The sequence below is a fragment of the Lissotriton helveticus genome, chromosome 9 (genome assembly GCF_964261635.1).
Source record: "Lissotriton helveticus chromosome 9, aLisHel1.1, whole genome shotgun sequence".
Taxonomy (NCBI): Eukaryota; Metazoa; Chordata; class Amphibia; order Caudata; family Salamandridae; genus Lissotriton; species Lissotriton helveticus.
In genome coordinates, this window is record NC_136070.1 from 744,967,496 (window position 1) to 744,988,827 (window position 21,332).

At 46.5% G+C, this 21,332-nt stretch overlaps 1 protein-coding gene across 2 annotated transcripts in view; it reads right to left on the minus strand.

The window, feature by feature from the left end:
* Positions 1-21,332, minus strand: part of SCYL1 (SCY1 like pseudokinase 1) — a 990,258-nt gene that overhangs the window by 916,840 nt on the left and 52,086 nt on the right. For both annotated transcript variants that reach the window (XM_078660868.1, XM_078660869.1), the window contains exon 3: positions 4,932-5,054. In XM_078660868.1, the coding sequence (XP_078516994.1) occupies positions 4,932-5,054 (123 nt within the window). The remainder of the gene's footprint in view (positions 1-4,931; positions 5,055-21,332) is intronic.

Below are 21,332 nucleotides of genomic sequence, written 5' to 3' on the forward strand. Positions count from 1 at the left end.
GGTCCACAGACACGCCACCGAACTCTGGGATCTACTCGACACTACATCACCGGACGTCGCCTTCCTTACGGAAACATGGATGAACGCATCATCAACACCCGACATCGCCATTGCCGTCCCGCACAATTACAAGATCATCCGAAAAGACCGCACCGTCCAAACAGGAGGAGGCATCGCCATCGTCCATAAGAACTCCATCCGCATCACAACCAGCTCCGACGATAACCTTACAACTGCCGAACACCTCCACTTCCAGATCCACACCGACCCTAGGACCACACTCAGAGGCACCCTCATCTACAGGCCTCCAGGAACCCGTAAACAATTCAGCGAAGACATCACTGACTTCATCGGTCCACATGCCCTCGCCTCCGAGAACTACATTCTACTAGGAGACCTCAACTTCCACCTGGAAAAGAAAAACAACAGCAACACCACCACCCTTCTTGACAACCTGGCCAATCTCGGCCTCAAACAACTTGTTAACACCCCCACCCATGTAGCCGGACATACGCTCGACCCAATCTAAACCTCCAGCAAACATATCTCCTTCGATCACACCACAGCTCTCCATTGGACGGACCACTGTTGTGTTCACTTCAGCTACAAAACCACCTCAACCCAAAACCCCCCTCAACCTATCCCCCGGAGAAAATGGAACAAAATCACCACCGACCAACTCCTCACATCGCTCAACCAGAACCCACCCGCACTCTCATCGGACCCAAACCAAGCTGCCATCAAATTCAAGCAATGGATCACTCACAGCGCTGACGAATTAGCACCCCTGAAAAACCTTCACACCAAACAAAACAACAAAAAAGCCCCGTGGTTCAACGATGACCTTAAGAAATACAAGAAGCTATGCCGTACTCTCGAGAAAACATGGAGAAAAAACCCAACCACCGACAACATGACCACCTTCAAGTCAGCCACCCGCATACACCACCAGCTGATTCGAGCCACCAAGAAATCAGCATTCAAGAATCGACAACAACGCCCATAACAGCAAGGAACTATTCAACATCGTCAAAGAATTCACCAACCCCACCGCAGCCTCAAACGACATCACTCCCTCCCAAGACCTCTGCGACTCGTTATCCTCCTTCTTCTACAACAAAATTGCCGACATACATAACAGCTTCGAAAACAGTTCCAACAAACAATCCTCTCCACCCCCCTCAGAACCTAAGACGCCCTCTAACAACCTCAGCGCCTGGAACCCAATCACCACTGAAGACACCATCCGCCTAATGAATTCCATCCACTCTGGCTCGCCAACCGACCCATGTCCCCACCACATCTACAACAAAGCAGACTCCATCATCGCACCCCATCTCCGTGATGTCATCAATTGCTCCTTCAACTTGGCTACCTTCCCAGAAAGTTGGAAACATGCCGAAGTCAGCGCCCTCCTGAAGAAACCCACAGCAGACCCCTCTGAACTTAAAAACTACCGCCCCATATCCCTCCTCCCATTCCCGGCCAAAGTCATTGAGAAAGCCGTCAATAGCCAACTCACCGCCTTCCTCGAATCCAACAACTCCCTTGATCCCTCACAGTCCGGCTTTCGAGCCAAACAGCACCGAAACCGCCCTCATCGCAGCAACAGACGACATCCGAACACTACTGGACAACGGAGAAACAGTGGCCCTCATTCTACTCGACCTCTCCGCCGCCTTCGACACTGTCTGTCACAACACCCTCATACAACGCCTCAGCAACATCGGCATAAAAGGAAAAGCCTTGGACTGGATCATCTCGTTCCTAGCTGGGAGAACTCAGAAAGTCCAACTTCCCCCATTCAAATCAAAAGCCACCGAAGTCATCTGCGGTGTACCACAAGGATCATCACTCAGCCCCACCCTCTTCAACGTTTACATGAGTACACTCGCTTCCATCGCGTGCCAACACAACCTCAACATCATCTCCTACGCTGACGACACCCAGCTGATCCTTTCCCTCACCAAAGACCCCAACACCGCCAAAACCAATCTTCACGAAGGCATGAAAGAAGTAGCCATATGGATGAAAAACAGCTGTCTAAAACTTAACTCAGACAAAACGGAAGTGCTCATCCTAGGATCATCCCCCTCTGCCTGGGACGACTCATGGTGGCCTTCGGAGCTGGGCTCTGCACCCACAGACCACGCACGTAACCTAGGATTCATCCTAGACTCCTCCCTCTCGATGACCAGACAAGTCAACGCCGTCTCATCCTCCTGCTTCAACATTCTTCGTATGCGCAAAAAAATCTTCCATTGGATCCCCACCGAGACAAGAAAGACTGTCACCCACGCACTGGTTACGAGTCGACTAGACTACGGAAACACCCTCTACGCCGGAATTACAGCCAAATTACAGAAAAAACTCCAACGCATCCAAAACGCTTCGGCGAGACTCATTTTGGACATCCCTCGCCAAGATCACATTACCGGCCACCTGAAAGACCTCCACTGGCTTCCCGTCAATAAGAGAATAACATTCCGTCTCCTCACCCACGCACACAAGGCCCTCTACAAACTAGGACCCGAATGCCTCAACACTCGACTATCCTTCCACACACCCACCCGCCAACTGAGATCCTCCAATCAAGGCCTCGCCGCAGTTCCGCGTATCCAAAGATCCACCATTGGAGGTAGATCCTTCTCCTACTTGGCGGCCAAGACCTGGAACTCACTCCCCACTCACCTCCGCCTTACACAACACCACATCTCCTTCAGAAAAGAACTTAAAACCTGGCTATTCGATAAATAATGAACCCCCTCCCCAAGCGCCTTGAGACCCTCTGGGTGAGTAGTGCGCTATACAAATTCTTGAACTTGAACTAGATGAAGAGGAGTGGAGATCGGCACTGATGTCTCCGAGGGAATCAGCTATATGTCACCGGTTCAAATTGATTCAACTAAAAGTACTACACAGGGCATATATGTCAGCCCTTAACTTGGCCAGGATAGGTCGGCGACCTGACGCCCTATGCCTCCGTGGCTGCGGACTCCCTGGAACCTTCTACCACATCCTGTGGGAGTGCCCTGTGATACAGCGGTTCTGGGCTGCCGCGCTGAGTAAAATGAGCCGCTCCCTGGGCAAGCCCCTATCCGCGTCGCCTAAAGAATGTGTCCTCAATATTTGGGGACCTAATGACCTCACTGCTCCGGAGCTACAATGGGCGGCGTTGGGGTTTCTGTTGGTTAAACGCTCCATAGCGATGGGATGGAGTTCCCCGGACAGACCGCTGGTGGTAGGCTGGGTGGCCGCGTTGGACCAGTGCATGACAGCAGAGAAGACTATATATAAAATAAGGGGATGCCCCAAGGTGTGGGACAAGAAATGGGGACACTGGAACACATACCGGGGTGAACTGTGTGACTCTCCAACGCTGGACCTGGCGATGTCCCGTGGAGGCTCCTGAGGAGAGTGTATAGGCTGTGGGTTCGAGATTTGTCTTCACTGGGAACTGCCAATGTCTATTTCCTAATCAGGTGATGTTTCTTTAACTGTGTGGTTTATTGACGGGCCTGGGACGAGGCGGCACAACTAGTTGGTGCCGGACCCTTAAGCTGGACTAATGGCTACCTTGACAAGCTCTGCTGGATTTCTTTGTTTTTGTATTGTTTCTGTTTTAAACAAAATCTGTGGTACGACTGCCCTATCTGTGTCCAATGCGGGTACTGACCTGTTCCTAATACTGTTTTACTATATTGAGATGCCGTCCGACCTCAGTGTTGTGGACCGGAAGGCTGTGTATTATACTTTGACCTGACTCTTGCTCTTCACATTTGCCTGCATGTTCACAGATGTGACTGTATTGTGTATCTTAACGAAATGCCACAATAAACACAATTAAAAAAAAAAAATAGAGATGATGCTCATGTGCATAACCAGCTATAGGTGGAGTCACTATACCTCATGACTTGATAAGATTTCCTTGAAGCTACATTCGAACCCAAATCTAGATTGCAGCAGTATGCAAGTCATGTGAGTCTACAATCACCATTTGTTTTTCAGATTTCAAATAGATATTTTGCTTTTAGCCAATTTTTGTTTATATGTTAAGTGTCCAACAACTTCTCCAACAATAAGTTTGCAAAAACCATGACACAACAAAACAAGCTGTGACAAAGTCAAAAGGCTGACAGCCTATACCAGACATAGGCTTTGTCGATGCTGGTTTCTTCCATAGTGCAAAGCGGCTTCCAACATGGTTGTGTACTATTAAACAGTGGCCCTTACACATGAATCTGATGACATGTACAGATTAAGTATCAGGAGTTTCTTTCAACCCCCACTCCTGTAGCAATTGCTCTGGAAAAAGGCAGAAAGCATGATTCCGGGCTAGTTTAGGAACCAAATCAGTCAAAAATAAAAAAAATTCATAAACAGCCCTCACACTGACCTGAGCACATTTAAAATAAGGAAAATGAGAAAAGAAAGTCAAAAATACATTTTAAATGCCACAGCACATATTTTCAAGACGCATGTAGGTTTTGCACATGGTTCCACAATGAGTGAAAGTCTACTGCACTACTAACACTTTCTCCGCACAAGTAAATCAGGAATGCGCCTTCAAAAAAGTTGTGTTACTATTGCCAAATACTGGGCAAACAACTCTAAATACATTCGTAACACAGCAGAATCAGTGCTTATAATCTACAATATGTGAGAAAAGCAACGGAATTCCCCATAAAGTGTTTCTGGGTAGAGAAGACTCCCAATATAGAAAAAGAAATAATTGCCACATGACTTAAGTGTTTCAGTACCATTATCAAAGTTAGGACAGGTTAAAATTAACAGAGCTCAAAAGTTACAGTTAAGGCCCAAGAGAGGCAGTGTTCGCGTGTTGTGTAAGACACTGAAACAAAAAGGCTACATGGTTATAAAAAAACACTCGTCCTCACACACCTTCAACATCCTTAGTAACTTATTCTTACCACAATTTGGTGGAGCCCCCATGAGATCTCCTGTTCATTCAGCCCACCAGCCTCAGCCTTCAACTTCAGATAGGTGTTCAATGGAGTTACTGGCTCGGTCACTATGTAGAGGCCTTTCTCAGTCTGACAGAGACATGAAATGATAGCTTTTAGCAGACAGCCTGCATCTTCACAATGACATCACATTCTTCCCGAGGGCCAAAAGTTAAAAGAATAGCAACCCCATAAAATTGCACCTGAAGGTGCACTTTTATAACATCCAAAAGCACATGCAAATATGTCAGGGACATAGGGATCGTTACTGTGGAAGTAAATTCCACAAATTGCTATACTATAGTTTTACTATTACTAGAGGGATGCAAATTCAATGTTTTTACTGTGATTAATATTGCAAAGTTTGTTGGACTTAAGAAGGCCTTGTCGCGTTTTCAAACTTAAACTCTTAAAATGTGTAGGGAGTACAGTCTGCCACCGACTTGTCTCTGTTGTGCACTGAGGATCCTCAAATGTGTCCATCATTAGGTCTCGCCTATCGACGCAGCGCATGAGCTGCTCGCTTGCGAGACTATTGTCGTCTTTTTTGCTTCTGAAGCGGGGTGGAAGCTCCACCCATGCTTCCGATTGACACGCGTGAAAGATGCGTGCTTTTAATTAGAAGGGAGGCATGTTTGTACCTTCCCTGTCTCCAGTTTGCCGTGCCTCGCCGGACAGGAGATGTGCACCTGTACGGTACGCGCGCATGGCGCGCTTCCACTTTATTTTCGTGGGCGTCTCTTTTGATCACGGCGTTTCAGCAAAGCGCTTTCACGGGAGCCATGGTTGTGAAGGAAAATCGGTACGGTAGTGACTCCCAGGAGAAACCAGCAGCAAAAGGGAGGGACTATAAAAAACACTGATCATCTCTGGACATTCTCCTGTCAATGGGGTTTCCGAAAGCCAGGGCGTAAGTGGATGCTTCATAGTCTTTTTTTTCTCTCTGCATGTTCTAAACACACCCAGGAATCAGCATCCTCCACAATTTCTGGGCATTATCATTATGTTGACAACAATCCCGTGATCTATGTATACTCTTTATAGTAACAGCATATGATTTTAAAAATCATACAACATACATTTTTTTTAATTAACTTGTTTTAATCATGTGTATTGAATGAATATGTTTATATCAATTTTTTATCAATATAATTAAATTTTTCAATTTATCATATACATTTTCTTGAGTCCCTCTCTCCTTATGGTGTGTATTTTTACCTGTTTTTGTCAGACTGTGTAATTTTTTTGCCTGGGCTTTTACCCTTACTCATCTAAACACAGCCGTGTACACCAGCGGAGCTTGGATATTCCAGGATCTATCTCAGCATTTTATAGATATATCTTTATATGACGGAGCCACATTCGAATCACAGGAACAGCATCACTGGGTGGTGTGGTATGCAGCAGAAAACTAAACATTTCTCTAAAGTACTCAAGCAGCTAAGTGACTTACATTTTAGAGCCGCTCTAGTTCCGTCACTGGTGTTACAGTGGTGGGGAAGAAAATCACCCAGAGAGCGAGGTGTGGGTTTGTAAAAATCTGTGCCTAGACGTGTGTTCGATGTTGAGAGGGTTCAGAGGGGCTGTGGAACGCCATGTATAACTTTAAGTGGTGTATGACATTATATGTGTGTGTTTATATAATAGCTGCTATATGCGCTGGCATGTGCTGTAAAATGCTTCGCAAAGATGTGTGTGTGTGTGTGTAACACAGGTGTGTGTACTAATGCTGTGCAGAGGTGTGTATGTATAGGTGTATAAGTAAGGCTCTACAGAGGTGCGATTGTGAGTAATGCTGTTCAGTGAGGTGAGTGTGTGTGATGCAGAGGTGTAATTAATGCTATGCAGAGAGGTGTGTGTTTGTGTGCGCGTGAGATGCTGTGGAAGATGTGTACGTGCGCGAGAGAGAACAGCTGAAGAGCAGGGAAACGTGTGTGTTTGCAGCAAGGTGGATGCAGTGTTACCCACTGCAGTGTTTCAGAGGCAGGGGTGTGTGTTTTCACTGTGGCAATGGAGGCTGGGAGTGGTTGCTGGCTGTGCTAATTGACAATGGAGCACTGAAATGAGTAACATGCTTCCCTGGAGTTGAGAGACTTGCCAAAGGAGGGTCGGGGCATCCATAGTGTCCCTGTCCAGAGAAAGACCGTGCCCGAAGGCCTATCTGACATTTCACCTCCAGCCGAAGGATGGTCTGGTGTTAGTTAACTCGCCAGACACCGCAACGCAGCGTTGACATTAAGATTAAAGATGGCAGTGCGTGGTATCGGCAGGACTTTCTTTTTATAAAACTCACCAGTTTATTTTTTGTGAAGTGCACTGAAAACAGGATTTATCATTAAAGATATTTAGACGTAGGGAAAAGCTATACAGTAGTAATCACTAAATAATAAGCCATCATTCTTTTTTAGGTCTCGGTTAGCGTTGCGCAGGGCTGTCCACAGTGAGATCTGTGACACAGTACTTGTGAGGTGAGCTGAACGTAGAACTGCTGTTACGACTCAGGATAGGCAACAGGAAGAAAGGGATTAAGAGCAGGATTTTGGTTCGGTGTATTCCGGTACGGGGAACCAGTAGTCATAAAAAGAGAATACTTTTTTTATTTACAAATTTGTACAAACTCCTCAGAGTCCAATGGGGAATGGAGTGCTTTACATGAGCACTAGATTTCATTACACATTTGTTTTTTTTTCTTGCCACACAAGATTAAATGGTGTGCCTGTAATCACACAGCTTGATGCACCCACGCCGAGACTTGATCTTCGTTCTCTGCTGTAGGATGTGAAGTCCGCAGACTGCCATCCTTGGGTGGTCTTTAGACTGGCTAGATAGAGCCCCAGACTCGAGAGGGGCATTTGTGGGTTTTATCTGGCGTAAGCGTCAGAGCTGCAGACTTCAGAGCTAAGGAACCAGGTTCAAGTTTTGGCGTCTGCTCCAACAAAAAAATTAATGTGTCATTGTGTAACGTAACTGGCAGTGCACTAGAGATGACCTTGCACTAAAATTCCTACTATGAACTTCTTTTTTTTATATATATTTTTATTAGTTGAAGGAAAACAAAAGAGTGAAGTACACACATCGGGTATCGTACATCAGAGCACAGTGCGGAGGTGAACAGGCAAATAGACTAAAGGGGTACATATCAATTAAACGGGGACTGGAACATTAACACTAGCAAATAAGTGGCAGGTGTAAGGACATTACAATCCACAACCCCGCTAGCTGAAGCCCTCAGAGCCCGTCCACCCAGTAAATCTGGATGATACAGCCAGAACACTTGACACCCAAATATGAGAAAGATCAGCTCAGGATAATCCACCCACATCTCGTAAAAGAAGAAAGGAAAGAAGAACAGGCCATAGAAACAAAATAAAGAAAAACAAAAAAAAAAACATCCCCCCACCCTGCACCCCTGCAGATGGCTACAGCCCAACCCACTAGCAGCGTGCCTGTCGCCCCAACTAATTAAACCCCAAAAGGAGGAAGAAACGGAGGAGGGCATCGTCTATCATATCCCCGGCCCCCCCTCCCCACGCCCGAACCAAGAATCCCCTTAATAAAACCAAAAACATAGTAAGCAGCAAATTCGTAGCGTAACAGGGGAAACTTCAAATACCGCCCTGCTTTCCATAAACAGTTTCATCGCACACCCCGTGGCCAGCAAGACTCGATGTGAAACTCAGTCTCTCAATCTTGTCCCCTTCGAACAGACACACTAACCTCTCCCGGACGAGCAGCCGCTTCAGCAGGATAGTCAAAACATAAAAAGATCGGAACAGAGTCAAAACCAGGATGTAGCACAGGGAGGAAAGTGTCAATAACTCCGCCAGGGTCCGAGACTCCCTTAGTCCTCACGGATGCATAGCGTTGTTGCAGCCGCCATCTTAGCAGCTTAGACACATAGGGGAGTGACAAAGGCCCAGGCCGACAAAAGTTCCCAGCGTTGGGGTCCGGAAGGGAGGCAGCAGGTAGTCCATCCATAATCGGGAGTAGTCGTAGGCCACACGATCCAGTCACCACATTGTGTCCTCTCCGATCACACACAACACCATTCAGAGGCTCCAGCACCTCCCACAATACAGGGTCCCCATCGAAGTGGCCATCGAGGGCATCTAGAGTAGTTCCTCTTCCCGCAGTGGAGCAGGGTCCGGTCCGCTCAATTCTAGTCAAGCAAGTTATCATCGTGCGTCGGTGGGAATCAATACACTCATGAAATGACCCTAAGGCCGCCAAGACAGTTAGTAGAGACGGGACACTACCGATTCGTTCCACCACTCTGCATACGGTCGCAGTCATATTGTAGGCTCCGGAGAGCCCGGTCCCCCGAAGGGGGAGACAAGGGGATACGGAATGGAAGACTGCAGAGGGGGACACTCCGTTGGCGACAACAATCCAGACGCAGCTACCGCAGGCGGAGAACCCCACCCGGCGAGCACCGGCCGCTCCCAAAACCGGGCCAGAGACCCCGGTCCGCTGCTGCGATTATGTGTCGCCAGCCCTCTCTCAATGTGTACCAAGCGCACCAATCGCCGTCCAGAGCGAATCAAGGGAAAACTTGACACCTCAGTTGACCGGACCCTGTCACACAACCTCAGCCGATGTTGTTCAACTTCAGCCCGGCTGGGCCGTTACTCGAGACCCCGGTTTTCAAGCTGGGACAGGCCGCAAAATGCCACACAACGTATCTTTTTCCACCGGAATGGCAGAAATCTCAGGATTGCACCATTTCGATCCAGACCAGTTCAGACACAAGCAGGCAGGGCGCAAATTCAGGATATATGACAGGATATACTGGCGGGAGACGGAGGTCGGCGGAGCCGGGAGCTCACGCGGCCATCTTTGTTGCTATCATGGCTCCTCCCCCCCCTACTATGAACTTCTACATAAAACATTGGACCCCAGCAAATGTATTTCCGACATTCTTTTGCTGCAATTTGTAACAGCCTCGGAAAACAAGCATTTGCAATGCAAAAGGTCTCGCATTTATGAGAGTTTGAGCTATTGGCATTGTAAATGACAATGCCTTTTATTTATGTTTTAGTTTTTGAAACATAATTAAAACGCATTTTCATTTGCAATGCCAATAGCTTAAACTCATGTAAATGTGAGACCTAATGCATTGCAAATGCTTGTTTATTATACTGTACACAATTCTGTCAGTTCTATGGTCTTGCTTGAACTGCAACATGTTAAAATGTATTACTTTATGTTCGTAACATTCCTGGAGAGAACAGATTCACAACTCTTTAAAATTGATGGCTATTTCCTTTGGCCGAATGGAAGTGTTGTTTATAGTTTTTAAAGTGCTTTTGTTTTCTATTGCAGGGCATACATAATACAGGATTATTCAATAAATGTAGTGTAACAGTCAATATACCATAGGATGTTTTCCTGTTGGACTATTATAGAGTTACCTTTCTTGTCCTACCAAAGTGACTATGATTTCTACGTCTAGAAATGCATTAAACTCCATTTTAGAGAAGAACCTGAGATTTCCCCTTGTCCTTAGAGACAGTATTCACTTTAAACCTCTAACTGATCGGGATTTAGAATAATGTTCTTGTTTTTTCTCTCTCCTGCCTTTACGGAACAGTTCTCATGATAATTGCTCCTTGAGTTTAGTTGCCTAATGATATGGACTAGATTAAGGCTTAGTTTCCAATACCATATTACATTTATTTCTTGTATAACCAATTTTATTCAGTTTTAGTGAGAGGAAAAATACAGCACTGGTCAATTAATCTCAAGCATGATACATTCATTTTCAGTCGCATTAAGTTGTGTACAATACAAACTGTGGTCTGTGCCAATCCGAAACATCTCGCACTATAATAAGATCCCACTACACAACCTGACCCAACCATTTGCCCCACACCCGATCATGCTTGGCTGGACATCCTCTGGCTTCGTACAGTGGCTTCTCTTGTGCCGCGCACCAATCTGCACTCTTGCGCCATTTGACTACACAAGGTTGGGTAGGGTTTTTCCATGCGGCGGCAATGTCCCGTTTGGCCACTAAGAAGGCAGTACCCAGAAAGAGCGTGTCCGCCCGGGACTTGTCTAAACCATCCATAATTCCCAGGAGAAAGCTCAAGGGACTCCGTGGTACCTCCTCAGCTCGAATATCAGTGTCTCCCACTACGGGTTGAGATGAGGACATACCCATAACATGTGAAAGAAGTCTGCCGGTTCTGACCTTAAGCACGTGCAGGACGAGGTGGCCAGCAGGAAAGGCAGCCTGCGCCTCCAGGAGGCACTCTGAATTTTGAGATGCATGTGAAGCCTGGTATTGGCCCTATTATGTTTTGTACATTATGGCACAAGTATACGAGGGACAATACAGAGCTTCAGTGACCACTGGATGGTACCTTTGACGAACAAAAATTTAATTATTTACAGGACAAATTATTCGCTAGAAGAAGTAGGCAGTTGATGTTTGATACTTTGCAGGTATGGCAGAAGGAAGCTAAGCAGAGGCGTATACGGGCTGAGAGGGAGTCTAGGAAGAAGGCAATGCAGACAATGGTTCAGAAAGCTGTAGCTTATGATAAGGAACAAGCCGAAAAGGGTATTGAGTGTGCAGATAGGAAGTTTCGATTACAATGTAATAAGTCTTATGTTGTTCGGGAGGAGGAGGATCCCTTTGTGGAGTATCTGTTGGAAACTCGCCACCCACATCCCTATGCCCTGCAGAGAATATATCCTGCTGTTCCGTCGTCTTAGGCTTCTGTTGCTCCTCCATCTGCCTCTGGTCTTTCTGCAGACTCAACAGCTTTGGCTCCAGCCCTATCCGTTTTCCCTTCAGTTTCGCAACCTGCGAGTATGGTGACTGCAGGCACCCCCGCAGTATCTGCTATTAATACTCATGTTTCTCCTCCTTCTCTTACACCTACCACACAGCCATTGTTGACACAGTCACCTGCGTCTGTATCTCTTGTGTCTTCCCCAGACATTTAATCCACAGTGTTGTGTAGTGTTGGGACACCAGTGCGAGGGCCAGATGCAGGGAATTGGGCAGCAGCACAGAAGCGAATTGAGGGAGTATCGAGTCGATCTGATGTGGGTGAATAGGAGAAAAGGATGGTCATGAATCAGGCAGCACAATGGGCTCGGAGTCCGATTTATAGTGTAGAGGATGTATGGAGTGTGATGAAAGATTGTGATCCGTTTGTACAACAACATGCCCTTCTGCATATGTCGGCTACATTGATAGGTTTGTGGGAACAGTGTATTGGAGACACAGCTCCCCAAATTATTTATGATATTCAAGATCATTTATATTCATCTGGTATGGCCCCTGCAGAAGTTCTTAGTAATGTTGGAACACAACTTCGTTATCGAGAAAGATTATATCACCGTACTCCGATTAGTGTGTCCCAATCTCCGATGAGGGAGGTGCATCCTATTTTTCATCCAGAGATTCCAGAGCAGCGTAACCAGACCAGAGATGTGGCTTAACAACGGGTGGTGGCTCATTTTCAGGAACAGTGGGTCTATACCGAATGGAAGAGAAATGAGGTTCTAGCTCTTAAGAGGCAGTTACCGAATCCTAGGAAAAACCCTACGGCGTATTATAAAGAGTTAACAGAGATCGCCTCTTTAGTTATGACCCTAGCAGATATGGAGATGTTTTTCAGGCTGTTTGTGCCAGTGGATATATGGAGGCAGGTGCATACACAGGGTGGGACTGGGTGGCTCTTGATTAAGGCATGGAACAAGGAGCGAAACCCCGGTGAAAAACCTAGGGATGAGATTCTGGCTTTGCCTAGTTGTACCATTGCTTATACGCATTCTCTTATACCACCCAGATGAGTAGACTGGGATAAGCGGACGGCATGTCGTCAAAAGAAAGAGAGTGTGTCTGATTTCTTTACTCGGTTTGAAGGGGTGTTCTTGGGTTTCAGTGGACAGGATTTGTCAGTTGAAGGTGGTGTTTGTTTGTTTACAGGTTTGTTACAAATTTGCTTCCAGAGATTGCGGCTCTGTTACAGGCTTCGGAGAGCACCTCGACTACCTCTTCCCCTTGGGTGATATATAGTATGGCCCAGTACTATGAGCATCAAGAAAATGAGGAAAAGGATAAGGTGGAAAAGAAGAGTAAGGATTTGACAATAAGGGTGTTGCTGCAGAAGGTTTCAAGAGGGTCCGGAAGGGGACGGGGCACTGGTCCAGCAAAGAGGTCACGTGGTGCCAGTAGAGGTGGTGCACCCCTAGGGCCGAATCAGTGTGCGTACTGCAAAAAGGAGGGACATGGGCGAAGCAAGTGTCTAGATTTGTTACAGAAAATTGTGGTACATAGAGGGCATGGTTCAAGTGGAAGGGGCCATTATGAGGTTGGTCAGGATGAGGTTCAAGCAGGTGCATCCTCGGGGGTGTTTTTCTGATCAGAACTATTTTGATGACCCCCGTGAAGGTAGTACTATCATGATGATTATTATATGGATGAAGCTGCAGGGATTTTCTATGGTTAGGACAGCCAGGGACAGGGAAAGGGACCAGTTCAAATTCCTGTTGATCAGCGTGGTCCTTATGTCATAGCAGATTTGCATGGTTCGGCACAGAAATGTTTGGTGGATACAGGTGCAATGAATAGCTCTGTTCCTCGTTCGCTGGTCCCCGGGTGTTAGAAATGGGATTTCTGGTTGGCTAGAGCATGCGCCTAAGCCAGGCAGAAACCACCACTTATTCAGGGCAAGGGAGTTACACGCTGAAGATAACCCCTGCCCCCCCCCCCCCCCATGGTAGCTTGGCATGAGCAGTCAGGCTTATCCCAGAGGCAATGTCGAAAGCGTTTGCGCAACACACACACACACACACACACAGCAGCAACACACTAGGCACGCTACAAAATAAACTCCACACATGGTTATATAACAAATAGCCTTTGTATTATCCAAAACACAATAGAATCATAATTACACAGATACACTGTGCCAACTGGCACCAGGCAATATTCACAGGGGATTATATACATGACAGGGCCAATCAGGCCACTGTCAGAACCAACACAAGCACAAATAGTAAAAATATCACAACCAGTAACTACTGGCAAAATACTGTACTCAGCATGATCACATCAGCATGGGGCATAATCATCAGCATACCCACATTATGCAATCTTTGTAGGCATAAACCCAATATACATGAAAACCCTAACCATAAATACATTATGTCATAGGCATCACAAGCATAAACACATTATGCAATAGTCATGGTGCATAAATCACATTAGGGCCTTGCGCCCTGCTAGTACACTCGGGTACCAACCAGGACCACAGGCCAACTGGCCTTTCTCTGGGGCTCAAAATGCCCTCTGTCCAGAATGTCAGGGTGTAAGCTGTGGGCCTCGCAAGTAGCCTGCCAAAGCAGCAAAGCCAGGGTGCGCAATGCGCTGGGGAGTGTATCTCACTCCTTTCTTTTGACCCACAAGAAAATGCATCCATGTTGTAGCTGCCCGCTCTCTCTTGTGGTGAAGCTTTGGCGAACAAAATGAGAAAGGGCACCTATGGTGCCTCTGGAGCCCCACTCCGGGACTACTATCACCAAACTGCCCCCAAAAATAAATCAGCACCTTCACCACCGTGCCGCTTCAGGGAGCGCCCACACAGCTGCACTCGGCCCCTCTCGCCGGGGCACCTCGGGCCTACAAAGTGTCCCCTTCACCGGGACACCTCTGGTGCAGCTCTCGCACACGAAGCAAAAGGCTCCCACACAGCCCCACTCACCGGGGCTGCTTCTTCATCGCCAGAGCTTCTCGGGCCTCCAGGGACCTGCCTCTCCGGCCGTACAATGAATGTTCCTTTTTGCGCCGGTCATCAGGACCACACGGGGCTCTCCTCGAAGGTCACGAGAGCCCCGGCTTAGCAACCGGCTGCACCTCTGTCAGACGTCCGCTTCCCAGCATTGGGGAGGACGGGAATGAAATCCACGAGGCTCTTAGAATCTCTGCAGGCCCCGCCCACAGTCAGGCACGGGCACCTGACTTCCGTTGTTGCCGCTTGCAGCGGCTCCTCCAGTGCGGGGTGGGCTCCGGCCTCCAAATAACCGCAAATGCGGGGTGGGCTACCGCTCCTCCTCACAGCACGGGATAACCCCCCCATGCCGTGGTTCCCAAGGAGGGCACACTACTGTGCACATGACAGCGGGGTGGACTCACACTTTAATTAGGCACAAAAATACGGACGAGGCTCCTGCTTTTCGATAAACAGAAATGCAGGGTGGGCACCCGCCATCTTCTCAGTTCACCACAGTGCGGGGTGGGCTCCTGCTCTCTTCAGCAGCGGCAGTGCAGGGTGGGCTCCTGCTCTGCTGCAGATGCACCAACCATGCAGGGTAGGCTCCGCCGTCCACCGGCAGCACGAGGGGACACCTTACACCAGGGATTCCCTCTGAAGCAATATGCAGCCCAGCGTAGAGAAGCCCCAGCCCTTCTTGTCCTGGGGATAAGAAAGGTAGCGCTCATGAGGCGCCAAGTCCAAAATGAAGAGGGGCAGAGCTGGGCACAGGCAGGCCAGCACGTAGGGACCCCAGGGAGGTGCAGCTGGGTCCCACAGCGGTTCCTCCATGCCCAGCAGTCCTTTGGCCTCCCAAAACAGGTACAAGTAAGCACAACCTTTTCATGGGGTCACAGCCCAAATATTTATACACCCTTTTCCTTTGTCTGCCCTTGGCACAGGGCTTGGGGTAACCAGCCTGAACTGGTTCTGGGGGGTTTTGGAGCACTGTTTACAGAGCTCCTCTTTCCCATTGTCAGGTGGGGGCTCGTTCGTTAGACCACCACAGGGGGTGGAGCCAGCATTCACCTAGGCAGGCACAGACCTATTCAAGGTGAGGGCACTACTCCTCCCACTACTCCAAATACAGATCTCCTATTCAGTCTAGTGCCTACTCACCCTGCCCTCCCTGGAGCCACACACACCTCACCAGACCATGTCACTCCAAAGCCAGACATGCAATCCACATCAGGCAGGCAGACACATAGCACACAGAAATGTCTAAAATAGTGATAATAAATCTGCGCACACCATTGCGCAGCATTTATTAGGACTATTCCAACCATACCAAACGTGACCAACCTGCTCCTCTCATATCGGGAATTACCACTGAAACACTTATTAGGGAATCCCCATTGCATTCCTATGGGAGGGAAGGCTCACAGCAATGAGAAACCAAAAATGGCGGTTTTTCACAACCAGGACAGGTCACACACTTAAGGTACATGTCCTACCTCTTACCTACAATGCACCCTGCCCATAGGGCTAGCTAGGGCCTACCTTAGGGGTGATTGACATGCAGTAAAAGGGGGGTCATAGACATGGCACACACTTTAGGTGCCACATCACAGCGGCAGTAACACTGAGCACACAGGCCCTGCAATGGCAGAGGCCTGAGATAGGTTTGAAACGCTACTTTGGAGGGTGGCGCAATCAGCGCTGCAAGCCACCAGTAGCATTTAATTTACCGGCCCCGGGTATCTGAGCTACCACTTTACAAGGGACTGACAGGTAAACTAAATATGCCAAACAGGTGTAGACCAAACTTTACCATATTTACCACAGAGAGCACACACACTTTACACTGTACAGCTGTGCTAAAGTGCCAAGTGTGAGAATTTGGCTTGATATGTGATGTCCACTATTCTAGTGGGCACCCTGTATCAGTCCAAACAACCCTTATGGTGATGGTTGTAAAGTCAACCTTATAGACCAGCTATCCTAGTGGTAGCAGGGACAAAGCAGTCTTAGGCTAATACTTCAGAGAGCATGTGAAGCTAATTGTTTTACCAATAATAACTCCTTGAATACCAAATGAACGGACACCACACAAGGTATATATAAAATATATATGTATTTATTACTAACACAACCTCTCTGCACTCTTTATGAGGTCAGAGTTCAAGATGCAGCAAAAGTGACTCAATAAGCATACTATAAGTTGCACAAATACAATTCTGCCCTAGGGGCCTCACGAACCATATACTAAATAAGTGATATAAGAACCACTTCAGAACAGATGAATAGGCCTAGGGAATCGCTGGGACTACACTGAACAACCACAGGTTAGGAAGTAGGAATCTCACAGGATGCGTGTGCAGTGTCTAAACACACACGCGGGTGCTCATAGACTTTCAATGGGAACATAAAAGTTAGAAACTAGTTGATTTTGGACAGTCCGGGTGGACTTGCGGGGAAACCCAGTTAAAACAGGACACTTGGATAGTTATTACCCATGGGAGCACTGGAGTACTCGAGTTACATCACCCAGGGATGCCGGGTGCATAGGTGTGAAGTCGTGTCGGGTTTCGTCGTCGATTCCTATGGAGAGTTGCATGAAGATCCTGTAGGCGACCAGGAGGAAGATATCAGGATGGATCCAAGGGTGGATCGGAGAAGTGAAGAACCTGAAGGCAGAGGGGACAGAGTCTGGGTCACTAGTCAGTGACCAGGAAGGAACCAGGCGATGTCAAGCTGCAAACAGGTGAAAAAGTGAAGCTTGTCTCTGCAGCCACGTGGACCTGGAGGCGTCGACAGCGACCAGGAGCTGGATCCGGACTTGTAGTGTAGTTCCTATTATCCCAATAGGCTCTGCGCATTGGAATAATACCTTCAATAGTATAGGCCTAGACCAGACGTTAACTAGGTCTACTACTGTCGATATTAGACAAAGTTTTGGGTTTGCCAGCTAGCTCAGAGTTCACTAGAAACTTTCTCGAATGTTCAGGAAGGAATTAACTTCCCTGATTAGACAAGAAGGGATTTAGTTTCTGACAACCATAGAACATGACAACTTTGCTCTCCCCTAATCAAGAGTGTATCTCGAGAGTCGTGTGAACAAAAGGCAATTTATTTTCCTCAGTCAGTACGTGCATTCTTAGTCTCATCAGATTGTAGAGAAAAGGAAGAGACGGGCGTGTTCAATAAAAGATGTTATTTATTGATCAGTCTCTTTTCTCGTACAAGAGAAATGGATCGATATTATTGCAATACTTATCGTTAAGTAAAGTGCATACATTAAAAGCAGAAGTATAAAATAATACTGTAAAAACATTGATATGGTTTCTAAACCATATGAAGGTTTAAAATGAATAAAATATATTACATACACATATACATTTGACTAAACGTACTCAACTGGTGTTTCTAGATACGCCTACCCCGTGTACCTGACCTAAGCCTAATACGTGGGCGGGAATAGAAAGTTACAGTTTAAGTTAAGTTTGTTTTTGCCAAGTGACTGACTAAAGAATTCTCTGCGAGGGGTTATTCAGTTCTGTACCTGGAAGTTAGGATGAATGAGGGATGGTATCTCTCTTCTCTGCTCTCGATATTCCAGGCTGCCTGCGAGGGCTACCCGGAAACGCCGGTGCTGGATTTCTCGGCAGGAGAAAGCAGCGCGTCTCGTTCTCAGCGCGTCAGCGGGGTCTGCTCTGCTCTGGGCTTCGGCAAGTATGGCTGCTCCGTCTCGTCACCACCACGTGTGTTTGCATAGGGCAATATCGGTAATATTTATACCTTTAAGGTGCCGAGATTGACGTAAGGATGGACATAGATACGTCAATAAGGATGTCATACGACCAGGTCGTTAGCACATTCTTTTGCTGAAGTTCTTGGTGAAATCAAAACAATGGCCGCAGGGTTTTTCCCAGGTTGTCATAGGTTTGATTTGTTTTGAGAACTCCGTATGCCTTATCAGGGGCTGGAGGAATATCGCTTGTCTAATTAGATCGCAAGCGTTATGACCTAATCAGATAACACGTTCCTGTGCCGTAGTGTGGCTTCGTCAGATAACGGTATCTGCATCATGGGGGTTTGCTGCCTCATGGGCTGACTGCTAGTTAACTTGTTGGTTTGTTAACCAGAATAGGGTCAGGAATAGGGGGATCGATTCAGAACCTATAGGAATACATCACACCCACTCCACGCTAACTATGGTCATATTTACTAATCTATGCATAGTAAAACATAGTACAATATATTATAGAGTATTGTGTATACCTTACCACCCCAAAATACATAAATGCATTTTGAAATTTTCAAATATACGGAAGAAATGCAGTCATATGTATATTATGCGCTCAAGCTGTAGAATAATGCTAAAGTAATAACGCATTTGTATACATTATTGCTATTTGGTATATGAGATTTACACATGAAATGGCTCTTAATACAGAAAAAAAGTTCGAGACCACTTCATCACAGAATATAATAACAATGAACATACCAGCGGGCAGCTAATGTCTATAAGCAGTCTAAAAATAGAAATCTTAGTTCTCTAGGAATAGTTTCTTACTTTAAGCAGAAGATAAGTGTCCCGAAAAATCGTAAAAAATTATTTGGGGCTGCTCAAAAAATTGCTGTCCGTGAACTGGAGGGAAAATTGTTCATGTGACTTTATTATTAAAGTTGAAGGCCAAATTCAGGGAACGCCGTGTACGAGTTTGTTCAAAAGTCCCTATTTCTGTTCTGGTGAGAACATCATATCATTTAGGCTTTCGAAAAAGTTGTCAACAGCTTCCTGGGAGAGTTCCACTAACTCGGAAATAGGTGTAACCATGCATTCATGCGCATGATTGTCTCCATTGACATTCTGATTTGGATTGCTGACAGAAGGTCGTACCTGATCGATGCTGCTTTCATCTTGTACTCCACTACCCCTTAATCGTAGTGGTGAAGCTTCCACGAATGCCGTCATCAGGATTGGTAGCCTTTGAGGGCAGCACAAAGCATGAGCCTTGATCGGACTCAACAATGTTTCTGCATCCATTGGCGCATCCGATTGTAGCGTCAGACAGGTGTCTAACACGCATTCTTCTCCGCATAGCAGGCACCTTAATACAGGTAAAACACATCGTTGCCACATAGGTCGAAAGGATAGAAACCAAGTCATGTTCAGGTCTCTAAGCCGGGATAGTCCCAGGATTCTTGATATCCGGTCCCGGTATCCAATGGCTAGGATTGTTTCTTCCCTTGTCGCAGGTGTTTTGTCTGTGACATGGTTTGCCATAACGAAAAATAAGGACTAGGAATAGGATTCCTGCAATCAGTCCTAAAATGAGGGGAAGTCCGCCAAAATCGAATGGACGAAGTCTGGAAAAATACCCAGTATGGCTTTGAATGGTGTTAATGCCATCGAAAATACTGTCTTAAATACTTGTGAGACCCCACTGGTATCAGAAATATTTAAGATTTCATTCAGGATTTCTGCGAAATGTATGGGGGAATTAGTTGATAACAATGAATGTATCTCTGCAGTCGTTCCTTGCGACTTGTAGATCATATGTTTCTTTTGATGACGTGAGCCTGGTCGGCGTCTGAAGAAGCACTGTTTTCATTCTGCTTAAAGTATCTATTCGAATAGAAGTAATTTTCAAGTTGGGCCATGCCCTTGCCTCCCTGTCTGGAAAGGAGCTGGGGAACAATGAGTGTCCACAGCACTTGACCTTCGCAGTCGTAGTTACGAGATAAGGAGTCCCGGGCATAAGACTACAACATCTGCGATCTACAATTAGAATGCAACTCCCATTATAGAGTCTTTGAAAGAATGGTTCTATCTCTGTTGCAGGTGCGCCTTGCTGGTGACATGAAAGGTTATTTGAGTTCCCTTCACAGGCTCCGTGCAAACTAATTCCGTTACACAGAAGTGTACCGCTTAGTGACATTGCACAATTATTGCCACTAAGAAATACTTTCTGTCCTTTATTACTGACACATGCATGTGAATAGGGCAGGTCCCATGTTGTTTTAATGTACCCCTTTCCCAATTTCTCGTACATGCCAGCCTGTATATATTTTTGGCAGTATTGAAAGCTGAAGGTTGAAATTGGAATATTTATTATCCCATGTATTATCCATTCACTGACAGGTCGTTCTGACATTGTCACTGGTAATCTCTCAAGTTTCTCAATGCTCAGGATTATATAATCAGCTCCCTTTTGGGCCATACTGATTTGTCTATCAGTAAGGTTAAAGATATAGAATAGTGACGTGGTGTTGATTAAACGCCAAGGCACATAGCCTGAACGCAGATTTTGTAACGTCCAGCCAAGCTGTACAATAGAACGCAATTGGGACTGACCGTGTTGTAATAACAGTAAGTCTTGCGATAATATGTCGATTGCTGAAGACACAATGCTGTCCAAAGAAAAAATTCTGGAGGACAGAGTCATTAACCCATTGTCCACTACAGAAAGTGATTTTTCCAAATTAATACGGTCAATTTCCCGTATTCTCTCTGCTGTTTCAATTTGAGTAACCTTCCAGGCCTCATTGTATGCTGCATATACTGAGGCTGCTATGAAACGCTTTTGACGCTGTTTGCGTGGTCCCATAGTGAAATCACGCAAGTCAGCACCATCAGTAAGTAAAGTTAGGT